Below are 12789 nucleotides of genomic sequence, written 5' to 3'. Positions count from 1 at the left end.
TCAAAAAACTATCTATGTTTGAAATCTTTTATACGGGACAATTTACACTTAAAGCACCAAATTATGTTTAAGGTCAATTCAAATTTTGTGAATTATCTAATTTGCATTTAACTTATTACAAATAAAAAAGAGAAAACAAAAATGAAGGGTTTTTTTTTTTTCAGTCTATTTATTATGAATAACAAAAGAAGGCATTTGCAAAAACAAATGGTTGTCTTTATTAATTTATAAGTACGGTTAGACAATGAAGAGAATAACAATAAGTAATTGTAGCGTCTAAGTAAATTGATGAGAGGAAAATTTTGGGGGGAAAAACAGAAAGCCCACCCGCTCCCTCCAAAACCCTCTGATTTTTCCCCGATCTCCATCCCATTTAAAACCCTAAAAAGACTCTTTCCTCTCTTCTTTTCTCGTCCCTTCCAAAAACCCTCATTTCCAGCCGACTCTTCCGGTGATGGCGTTTCTCAACAAAGGAGGCGGAGGAGATAAGGAGGATGCCGACATTCCGATTTGCTACGTTTTCTTAGACCGCGTCTACTCCGTTGCTTCTTTTTGCGTCAACGCTACTAACTCCTCCTACGTTATGTCCAAAAAGGTTAAAGCTCATAAACTCATCATCGACAACTACCACCATCACCACCTTAATCCCCAAAATCCCCTGTTCTTGCATGTCTACGCTCGCCTCCCTAAACAGCCCCTCCAATGCGTCTCCTTCTATGACTCTTTGCTCGAAGATGAGAGCGAAACGGTGGTCAAAAGTGAAATTGATGAGTGTTTGAGTAAAAAGATGAGGGTTGGGAAAATTGAGTTGGTGAAATTAGTGGTTAATTCGAGTGTTTTGAGTGAGTTGGATCTCCCGCGTTTGAGGGATTCTAGAAATAATAATAGTGTTAATAATAATGTTAATAATAATTCTGTTAAGAAAAGGAGGCATAATTCCACTCCGAGTTTGCAGCTGGGTTTCACTTGTTCTACTACTGCTAAGAAATGGGTCAGGTCAGTTTTTCTTATTATTCTCTAAAATTTGTTTCGTTTTCTTTCTTACGTTTTTGAGTAGTGGTTGGGGACTCTGCGTTATTTTAATTGTTGATTTATATATTTTGTTAAATTTGATATTGTTTTTACATTTGCTACTGAATTTTGTTTCCATATGCAAATGCAAAAAGTGCAATTGGATACAATGCAAATATTTATTTGGATAAAAAGTGCATGATTTTATGTGAAACTATTGATCTAGAATGGCGTTGCCTTTATGTTGTTTTTGTTTATTTTTAATTGATCATGATTTGGCTTTCTGACTGTTTTTTTTTCTTGGAAGCAAAATGTACATAGCTAAAGCAACAACCAAAAGGAGTCCTAGTTAGTCGGGTTCAGATGCTTGCAATCTTGATGTAAAAGGCCTTTGTTCAGTTTTCTTTTCTTTTATAATTTTTTAAATATATATTATTTTTATTGATACTATGGTTATACTAATGAGTTAAATTTGTAACTTGAATCGGTTGAGCTTTGATGATGTTCATCCGAAAGCATTTGTCCGATTGCAATGCAAGGCAAGCATTTTGATGTCTCTTTGAAGTTTCAATTTATAAACATTGAATTTCAATACTTCTTGACGACAATCTTGTTGAATACAGGTTTTTTGGCCATTGGATGTTGATTGCTATTCTGGCCAAGTTGTTGGATACAATGCGGAGACTAATAGACATCATGTCTGCCTCTCATATCTTTTCGATTTTTTTTTTATCTGGTTATACAAATGCTTTTGGCATTTAATCGTGTAAAAGATACACTACTTCATTGGGGATTTTCATTTACTTGACAAGTTGAAATGCAGGTTGAATATGAGGATGAAGATGAGGAAGATTTGATTCTTTCTAATGAGAAACTGAAATTTCATGTTTCTCATGATGAGATGGAGTGCCTGAATTAATTTTCTTCATGTAAATATCTTCATGTGGTTTAATGCTAAATTAATTTTCTTTTAGGTCAATTATGAATTTATCTATGTATTTCTTGCTTTTCTCCACCAGCTTATCTTTTGATCTTTGTAGTGCAGGTCATGCTATGTGGCCAGAAATCGTGGTAGATGAATCACTTGTTGGTGATCGTAAAGGTTTAAGCAAGATTTCTGGTGGAAGATCAGTTCTAGTGTAATTTTTTTGCACCCATGATTTGCAAGGTTTCTATGTATTTTAAGTTTGCTGAACATGTAATGTTCTTGTTTTGCATTGATGCTATGCTTATATCTCTTGAGGATTGATATCATTGGCTTCTGTTATAATTTTCAGAATAAAAATTAAATAAGTGATCTCATTTCTCAAAGGACTTCTTTCTTCATTCCATTGGAAGTGCAAGAAACCTCGATTTACAAGGGGCTTGGAAGAAGCAAAACTGTAAGTTATTTTCCTTTTAGGTCTTTTTGCTAAAAGTTTGTTTAGTACAAGTTACAAAAGGAATATGATAAAGAAAAACTTTTTTCTTTGAATTTATTTATTTATTCTAATTGTAATGAGATTAGTATGCACATTTCAATTGTTTCTACTTTGTGCTCACACATGGTCCATTTTTAAGCATAACCGAGGCTAACATTGAGAATGAATTGAAATTGATGCTTTTCTAAGGTTATTGCATATGCCTCCTCATCATCCTTTCTCCCTATTTTTAGCTTTTGTGCTTTTGCATATGGCCTAGGGACTATTATTGTATTTGTTATTCTTTGACTTATTTAATGTGATTGTCTTGTTAAATTTAAATGATTAGGGCTGTTGGCATTTATGCTTACTTAGTTTGGTTTTCAGGAATCAATCTTTGTATGTTCCCACATGGTACCCTCCCTCCTTTCTTTGTAATTAGTTGTACTTTATTCTTACAATATTAGTTTCAAAGAGTATGCCTTTGATGGTGACTATGATGGCCTGTTCTTTTTACTCATGCAATTGCATGTAAGAGCTAATGTTGTCTATGTTTAATTCAGTTCAAAATAGGTATCTCAGTGAATAAAAGCTTCTAAGAAGAATGTTACAGCTACAAAATGGAATTGATGTGGATGATGGTGAATGTACAAGTAATGAGGATGAAGGTAGTATAGATTCAGTTGAAGATCACATAAAAGATCAGGGGATTCAATTAACTCCCGGTGGACTTGGAGATTCTCCATATGTAATAGGAGATTTACAAATAATTAGCCTCGGTAATTTCTAGTGGCTTTGAATTGCTTTGTATTTCTATAAGTTGAGACATTTTACAATTTTGAATCTCGTTGTCACGTTGATTAGGCTTCTTTGGCTATTCACACTCTTTCATTCTTCTTTTTGCGTTTTGGACTTTGATTTTTGGGCAAATTGTTAAGTACTGCTAAAATAGATGTGTGTTGTATGTGTGGGTCAAATAGAACATGTTGATATTTTAATTGGTAATTTTCATTAGAAAGGCTTTACAGACAGAACATGTCGTCGAAAATTAGAAAAAGTATTTCTGTTGGTAATACATCACCAACGGAAAATTTCGTCAAAAATTTTTAACGGAATTTTCAGTGAGATACTTTTTTAATGAAAAATTTTGTTGAAAATTTTCAACGAAATTTCTTTTGAAAAGGATTTTTAACGGAATTTCGTTTGAAAATTTTTTATAGAATTCCGTTTCAAATGCCTTTTCAATGGAATTTTTGTTGAAATTTTTCAACGGAATTGTTATGGTATAGTCAACGAATTATGTATTTTTTTTTACGAAAATTTTCAACGAAAAGTATTTTTGATGAGATTTTTACCGATAGAATTTTCAATGGATTTTTTTATTAGAAATTTGTTAGAAAAAGATATTTCTAACGAAATTTTAACTTTTTCAAACGAAAAATTTCATTGAAAAAAATTTGTTTTTTGATAGTGGCTTATACAAGTTGTTTTGCCAAACAACTTATCTATAAAAAAGAGTAAATTTAGTAACAGTTTTAATTTAATTTTAAAATTATTATTTTTAATAAGAGCTTTATAATAATTTTTAAACCAAAAAACAATCAAACTAAACATGCTCTCAAGAGCGGCCTAATAAGTTCAAAAGCGTAAAGTGAAATATTCAAATGAAGTTTTTTTTTATTGAAATTAAAAAAAATTATTAAAATTTTATTTTTCTAGCTTTTTGAGATGTAAAATTTTTAATTAAACTTTTATAATCAAGTTCTTCTAATATTTTTTTTTTCAATTGATAATATAGTTAATCCATTTAATTTTTTTTGAAATATTATTGATCTTAAATAAGATTTTATTAATTTTAGTTTTAAAAAACTTCTTTCTCTTGAAGCAACACTTATTGGAATTGTTAACATTATTTTTAAAATATTTAACTATTATAATTATCTTATATTTTTTAAATGGCTAAATAAAATCAACAATTAAAATTTTTAATTCAAATAAATCAACTATTATATAAAATAAAAATAATATAACAATATAATATAAATCTAAATTAAGAGTAAAAAATCTGTAAAAATTAAAACAATAGTACTTAATTATTAAATGCTTATTGTAAACCGCAAATGAGGCTCACAGCTTTATGAAGATAATAAAAGAATAGACTTCTTGTGTATTCTTTGAAGAAAAATTAAAGTTAAAGGAAAAAAAAGCAAATAAGAAAAAAAGATTTCAAAAGTAGATATTATACATTGAAAAAAATAATTGATTTTATATATAGGAAAAAAATAGTTGTTGAAAATCATTAAATGCATTGATTGGAAATAAGAGAAATAAGTGAGAAAAAATTAGTTGTTGGAAATGATTAAATACATGTAAATGTTAGTTTATTAAAAATAAGAGAATATAGTTGAAAATTAATAGTATTTTAGAAATAAGAAAGTAATAGAGAATTGAGATTTATTAGGCCCATAATAAAAAAAGTAAAAAAACAAATAATTTGATGAATTATTTTTTATTTTTATATTTTTAATATAATTAATTATATTATAATTATTATAAAATTATAAACCTTCTTTAAAATTGAAACCTCTTCAAATTGAGAGCCTAAAGCCCTTGCTTGGGTGACTTAACCGAAGGGCTGGCCTGCATGCTCTTATAAGAAGAGAGTTCTTACTCCCCTCCTCCATGTACTTATGAAGTTAATATAAAATCATTTCTATTTGCATGTTTCACGTATTTCTTACTCTTTAGATATATTTATTATTGATTTATAATTTCCCTTACATCCAACCATTCATTTGATCAATATGCATGTTAAAATCAATATCTGTCCTAAAACGTGTAACAGAAGGGACCCAAAACCCATGCGTCATTGAACCGAGAACTCAATTTGAGTTCGTGGTTCTTTTAATTCATTTTTTCTAAAAAATTATGACCTATCATTGATCATTGTTCCTATTATAAAGATTTTACAATCCAAATTCATCTTTTTTCCTTCTATGGATTAAGAATATGTATATGATCGTTGCGGAATTAAGTGCGAGTGTTCTACTCTCTTTGTATATATATATATATATATATATGCACACATCATGTGGTTTTAGCAGGAAATGAAAAAGAAATAATATGAAACCGGTTAACTGATGTACATGTGTGACGGGCATAGGATTCCCTTCCTCATTATTATGCCAGCTGACATTAATACGTACAAGTGTTCGTGAAGGCAACGGCACAGCAGTTGTGGATATAGCAAATAAGCAGAGATGAGAGTGTATTTTTGGGGAAATTAAAATTAAACGATGGATATAAAATTAACCCAAAATCTGGTTTCCCGTCAGCGTGTTTGACCGGCAACCAATCAATAACTTGGTTTAATTACTCCTCTCTAGTTACAGCTGAAATGACACTGAGTAATTTGAAGACAATTTAAACGCAGGCGAGGTTGCGTGAGAATCCCTTTGGCATTGGCGCTTGTGTGTATTAAAAACTAGATTTCAAGTCAACCGAGACATTGGATTGTGTGTTGGATCACCATGCGCTTTGTGGGGATTTTCCCTCTTTTAACAAAGTCAATAAGTTGAAACCCAAACAAGTAAATGCCTTTTCGTTAATTATAAAGGCCCTTGCTTAGCTTGTTTGATTTCTTACCTCTAATTATTATATTCTTTGGACTTTAAATATCCATCAACTTTATTTTCACCTAATTATGGTTAGGGTTAAATTAAGTAAAGCTCCAAGGAGTGTAAACTTATGACACCAAAGATTATATATACTGATCATTGCAGCAACATACTGGACGGAGCAATTCGTGCAATGCAACGCATTGCTAGCGGAGTGAGTTTCCCAATAAATCGATCACATGTTTTTGTTTGATTTAAGAACTCAACATGCTTACCTACTCTTTGCACTGAATTTCATGCCGTTATTACATATAAATATATCCAAGGATCCTACTATTTGCTTGCAGTTTGAAGAATATAAATATGGATATATATATATATATATATATATATATATATATATATATGTATATGCTTCAGTCAATGTGCTTAAATTGGTTTCAAAATCAATTACATGCATGGATGACAGTTCAGTTTGAAGAATTCTCTTCCTCCCAAAAAGATTGCCACTGTATATCAGGTTTTATAGATTTTTTAGTGACCTTTGTTATAATTATCTGGTCTAAAAAAATAATTATAATGAAAATACTAAGGCCACGTTTGTTTCACGAAAAAAGATTTTCAGAGAATAATTTCTGAAAGTATTGATATTTACTATTGTTTGGCTATTTTTCATTCTTTGGTTGTTTTCAAAGAAATTTATAAAATTATTAAAATATTTTTGTTAAAATATGAAAAAAATTATTATTATTATTATTATTATTATTATTACAAAATATAAAAATGTTATTATTAATAGTAATTTTTTATTAAAAGATTAAAAAATTATTTATATTAATATAAAAAGTATTTAAAATACTGATATTTATTATTAAAATATTTAAAAATTAAAAATTTTTATGCTATTAAAATATTATTGTCATTATTATCAAAATACTAATATTTTTATAATAAAATATTTATTATTAAAATATCATGAATTTGTTATGTAATATACTAATATTTATCATTTTATTATCAAAATAGAAATAAATAAGATTTATAATTAAAATAGTAAAATAATTTTTATTAATAACATTTGAAATGGGGAAATTTAATATAAAAATACTTAAAAATATTTTTTATATGAATATATAATATTTTAAATATATTTTTTGAATTAAACATAAAAATAATTATTTATTAATATAATAATATTTCTGTGTTAGACCGAGTTGGTGTCATGTGGTGGTGCTTAAGACCACCTCACGAACGGCCTTAGGTGCTCAACACTCCCCCTGAGTCCCACCTAAGTCAGCCTAGGCAGCCCACTTTGTTACATCCTTTTTTGTGGTGGGATATGACTGACGCATGAACCTTGATGGATATAGGCCGCTAGGCTTAATCAAGCCTCATTCCATTCATTCATTCATTAAACATTCATAATCATGTGCGAAAGCATACAATAAGCAACATGCATGCAACCATAAGCAACAATACACAGTTATGGAACTTTTCAATATAAGTAGTGTAAGTGCAATCATCTCATATATCATCAAAGTGCCATAAGATCATGCACAATATCTTATAAACATTTATCAACACCTCCGAGTGTCCATGAAGGCTCTTGAGCCATCGATCCACATTTAACCATAACATTCGTTAAGTAAAATGCCAAACATCGGCTATATCATCATAAGATGTTCAATATCCATAGACATAATCATAAAGTAAAAACCGACTCATTAGCGAAACATGACTCGACTTTCTAGCCATCAAGCGGGCTATTATACACCTACCAAAGGAAGAAGAATAGATCTCGCCTTTGTGATTCAAGAGCTGAATGTTATCACTAATCTGCAAACAAAAATAATTGAAAAAAATAACGTGTGGGTTACAAAAACTCCATGAGGGGATACTAGGAAGGGAACAAGCCAAGAGAGAGAGTTTTTGCACAAATTACATCATTAATGTTAACATGCATCTTGAGATAAATATACTTCATTCCAAACTTTTCGTAAAAATAGAGTTGTTATAAAGCAGTCTTACTTTCATAACGACATCAATGTTCTGTAAATATATAGTTCTTTAAATCATTTAAATGTTTACAAAAAACCTTTAGGAAAAACAAAGAAACTGGACCTTACTTGTGGTATCAGATCATCCTTAAAAGAAACGATACTTTTCCCTATAAACCCCAAACTATGGGTAACTTACTTCGATCTTTTCGTAAACCATGTGAGCTACGCATGTATTCTAGATCATCTAAAAGAATTCGATCATAACATTTTGTAATCATCTTTCAATCTATATAACCCAAATAATCATTTATCAATCAATATAACTCAATGATCAATATCCAAGCCCTGAAATTAACCAATGCATTGAAACTTATTCTATCTAGTAATCTATCTTGGCTATCTTACAACTTAGAGTTTAACTTACTATTTAATCAAACATTTGAGCATAAGAAGTAACCACAGTAACATCACAATAGCAAGAGTAATATGCAATAATCATGAATGCAATGGGGATGCCTACTAGGTCATGGCCCATGTTTGGGCTCCCATATTTGAGCCTTGATGAGTGGCACATCATCCTCACTCATTTGAACGTCGCCATCATGTAGTGGGGATCGCTCCATACATATAAATGGGCGATGGCACCACATGTGGGATATTACCTCACACCATGTGGAATGCCATCATCTATCATACTAGACATATTCACCACATGTGCAAATGTTGCCTTACACTGTGTTAAAATGTTAGGAAACATTTTCATACAAAGCATTATCTCATATATCAATACATTTTTAGCACATAATCATTTCAAGTAAACTCATACTACACCGTTAACCTTCCTATAAGGTATGTGGAACTACATCACATATTATCCCAAAGAACCATGTTTCACATGTTCTAATATTACTCACATAAAGCATATCATAAGTTTAGTGGTGGGAATGTCTACCTCCACTTAAACATCCATAAGTCTTAACTTAATTCTCAACTCCCATCTTAACAGAATTGACGTTTTTAAGTAAAATGGTTGAAAATGCTTGTCCCCCTTTGTTGAAAACTATAAAATAGTAGAATATTTACATACGTAATAGATTGACAAATTAGTTGAAATTCATTTATGTCATCTCACATAATAAATCATCATCAAATCAAATCCTTCAATTATACTTTTTGAAATCTAGTTGAAAACATTGGAAGGCAAATCCTTTGATAATCCATCATTTGAAACAATATTTCATCATGCACAAACAATCATTTCAATAGAAATCATGCTTACTTTACATATTACAATACTTGAAGAGATGTATCTACTGACCTTTGAAATGTCAACCTCTACCAACAAGCAAGACTTTACTCCAACTAATTCCTTGGAGTTTTGATTGTTTTTAAAACATTAAACAAACAATACCATCATTGCTCAGATTATAGATCACATAATAACCTTTATAAACCTTTTGGAAACTAACCAAGTTCATCTAAAACTAGTTTTCTAACATAAATCCACTACTACTTAACATAATAAATGCTTAGAAACCCATAAATCCTTCATCTTTAGCTTAGGTGAGCTTGGATGCTAAGGAAAATCACAAAATCTTTGAGCTTTAGTGTTCAATAGAAAATCTGGGCATAAAAATAATATTTTTAATGCTAAAAAATTCGTAAATCAAGATTCAAAAGTTGAAAGGTGTCACCTTTGTTTGAAAAATCCAAAACCAAAATTCCAATCTTCCAAATTAATGATTTAGTGTGAAAATGGGCTTGATAGAACTTAGAGTTGCTAAAGAACTAATGAGAGGATGCTTAGAATGAAAAACCCTTGGTGATATGGGTCATATTTATACTACGGGATGTGAAAATAACCTTTTGCTCCTTTTATTTGTTTTTCAAAAACCAACGAAATGTATCGATACTTTTGGTTCTAGAAAAATTGTATTGATACATTATGAACATGTATACATGCTTATCAAAAACCATTTCTGGGCTAAATGTATCAATACATCATGAACATATATCGATACGTTTGAGATAGAATGTAGTTTCTAAGACATATTGCCTATAAAACTTACCCAGCTTATATACATTAAATACCATTTTAGTAAATATTCTCATTTTTACTTCTTTCCTTTTACTTTTCATTTACTTAACATATTTAATGTAAATAAGCAAACACCCCCCATTTGGATTCAATAAAAATATGAAAAAAAAATCAAAATCCATAAGAATCAAAATCTAAATTATTGTTTTAAGAACAAAATAGAAAAAGTTTGATTGAAATTAAATTTTCAGCTCTTATTTACCATAGCAAACATACTCCTAAAATTATGAAAAAAATCATTTTTGGTTATTTAAATATCAAAGGAACCATTACTGTCATTTTTTATTTCCAAAAGATTATTCTATAAAAATTACACATTTTGACCCTTTCTAGATTTAGAAAAATATTTGCTTTAATAGTGATAGCCAACCAAAGTGATAGTGAATTCTTTTTTTTTAAGGTTAAATCTAAATTCAATGTTCAAAACATGAAATCTACATGCTCACATAAGGATTTACTAATTTATTCTCCTACATCAAGGTGGGGTTTCACACACCCTCTTACTTGGGTCAGCTCTTACACACACAATAAGAAGAAATGAAAGAAAATGAGGTAGTAGAGTGAAGGCAAGAAAAAGAGTATATTGCTCAACAAATATACAAGGGTTGTGGGTCTTCTTTTATAGGTGAGGAAACCCCCTTACAACATTCTAATGGGCAGAAACCCCCTTTATAATGGCTAAAAAGGCCAAGGAAACACCCCCCAATGGGCAAATTTTTTAATCTACCTCCAAACTCTAATAGGGTGTGGACTTGATGGGGTTGTTTTCCTAGCTCACCTGGCTACGCAGCTCAATTGTGCTACTGCTGCTACTTTACAAGTTTAGCTTGTTTGGCTTACTGCCTATTAGTGTATTAGGTTTGTCTATTTGGGCAGGCAATCTTTGTAGCTTGTAGGTATCCTTCCCAGCCCATTCGTGGCCATCTACTTGATGGTCTGACACCTTGAATGACTTTTCCCTAGCCTTATGGTCATGCGGCCTACGACACCTTCCCCTACTTGAGCTAGTAACACCCTTGTTGTTAGAGGAATGTTGTAACTTTACATGGGTTAACCAACCCCTTTTGTCTCTGTGCCACTACACCTCCCTTATCATGCCATTAGAGAACCATTTCTCTCGTGGCATCCTTTGATAGTGCACAAGCAACTTCCTCATAGGCTTTTCATCCCCTTTAATGGCACTTAGTTGTTTGGGCTCTTATTATTACAGCTCATTTTCACTACTTTTGCCCTTAATTGATGAAAGCTTCTTCTTGATCGAGTAGTCCCTCATCGGGTGGTCACCATCGCTTAAGTAACACTTAAGGACTCCCTTTCCTCAAGCTTTGTCTTCGATTCTAGCCTTATGACAAACAACTTTCCTATTGGCTTCTTTCTTATGCAAGGAGCCCTCGTCACTTCCTTCCCTATTATCGTGCCATTGCTTGGGGAAGTTGACATGCTCAAACTTGACTAGTGATTTTGTTGCAACTATGCCTTAGCTCATGTACTGCACACCTCGGCATTGTAGCTTAACCTTCACCCATGGTTTCAGCTCATCCATGAACCAAAACAACATCTTGCATTCACTCATGTTCGACACCATGAGTAGTAACTCAGAAAACTTTCAACAATAGTCATTCTTTTAGCCTTTTAGCGTGTGCTTACGAATCTTGCCTCTAGCCTCATCCTTCGGATACTTAGGCTTAACCTATGCCTCAGCTCCTACGTGAACTTTTCCCATATGGTCATGGCAAGCTCTCTATGCCTCACCTTATTGTCCTTACAATGCCACCATAGGAGAGCCACATCCATCAAAAACAAAGTAACAATGCTCACCTTAGCCCCCTCCGTTATCCCAACCACCTAAAAATACTGCTTCATGTCCTAGACAAAGTTGTCTTTATCAAAGTCGCTCCCTACAAATGGCACTAGCTTGGGCACCTCCACCCAAGGATTCCACTAGCCAACAATTGAAGTGGCTTAAGAGGCAGCAATATCTCCTTATAGCTACTTGAGCTCCTATTTGAGCATCTTCACCATGGCCTTCAAGCTCACATTCTTCTAGGCTAGGATGTCGAGTGACTAGTTCAAGGCGTTTTGCATCTCCACTCACAACTCTTCCCCCGAAACTCAAGCCCTTGATGCATGCCTCAATCTCATCATGTCGTGTTAGTGTATTTTCAAAATAAAATGTTGTCTCTTCAAATGAAAAGCTATCTTAGCGCAAAGGTTATGTTACATAGTGTCACTATTGGATTGTAGGTGGTTTTTCATGTAAATAGTTATGTCTTTTAATAAAGTGACATGTTGGAAAAACACCTCTAAATCCAAAGGCTATGAGACAATTGGAGAAACACCACAACTTAAAAGTGTGATATGAAAAGTTATCTTTTCATATTGTAGCTCAAAGATTATGTTTTATGGAATGAATGCTTGTCCTTTCATAGGATGATTATGAAATAATATCTTTATCTAAGGATTGTGTCTTGCAAAATGCAAAAGTGTATTTAAGAAAAAGAGATGCCTTGATGAAAAGATTATGTCTTTAAGAAAAGACATTGCAAGCCTATATAAAGAACTTGTTGCCAACCATTTTCACACACAAAAACAAATTAGACAAGAGTAGAAAAATCAACAGCAATACAAGTGTTATGTTCAGAAAATAAACATAAACACTTGAG

At 31.5% G+C, this 12789-nt stretch overlaps 1 protein-coding gene across 7 annotated transcripts; it reads left to right on the top strand.

The window, feature by feature from the left end:
- Positions 1–279: 279 nt before the first annotated feature.
- LOC18595018 (histone H3-lysine(4) N-trimethyltransferase ATX1-like) lies at positions 280–3306 on the top strand. Of its 7 annotated transcripts, none has more exons than XM_088807859.1 (8): positions 280–996; positions 1319–1550; positions 1635–1709; positions 1835–1940; positions 2052–2150; positions 2289–2393; positions 2799–2825; positions 2975–3306. In XM_088807859.1, the coding sequence occupies exons 1-2, from the start codon at positions 455–457 to the stop codon at positions 1362–1364; spliced, it is 588 nt and encodes a 195-aa protein (XP_088663985.1). In that variant the 5' UTR covers positions 280–454; the 3' UTR covers positions 1365–1550; positions 1635–1709; positions 1835–1940; positions 2052–2150; positions 2289–2393; positions 2799–2825; positions 2975–3306. The 7 variants fall into 7 exon arrangements, with proteins under 7 accessions (XP_088663985.1, XP_088663986.1, XP_088663987.1 ...); XM_088807860.1 differs by having other exon boundaries at positions 2052–2179; XM_088807861.1 differs by lacking the exon at positions 2799–2825 and having other exon boundaries at positions 1333–1550.
- Positions 3307–12789: the final 9483 nt, after the last annotated feature.

Source organism: Theobroma cacao, chromosome 7, assembly GCF_053813885.1.
Source record: "Theobroma cacao isolate CCN51 chromosome 7, ASM5381388v1, whole genome shotgun sequence".
In the NCBI taxonomy this organism is placed as follows: Eukaryota; Viridiplantae; Streptophyta; class Magnoliopsida; order Malvales; family Malvaceae; genus Theobroma; species Theobroma cacao.
This window is presented reverse-complemented; position numbering and strand designations above follow the sequence as displayed.

What these genes read in the sequence shown, in the direction of transcription:
- LOC18595018 (XM_088807857.1), top strand. Translation starts at nt 455, where the DNA reads ATGGCGTTTCTCAACAAAGGAGGCGGAGGAGATAAGGAGGATGCCGAC. An exon ending in ACTGCTAAGAAATGGGTCAG is followed by an intron (nt 997 to 1,318) that starts GTCAGTTTTTCT and finishes TTTTCTTGGAAG; the next exon opens with CAAAATGTACATAGCTAAAG.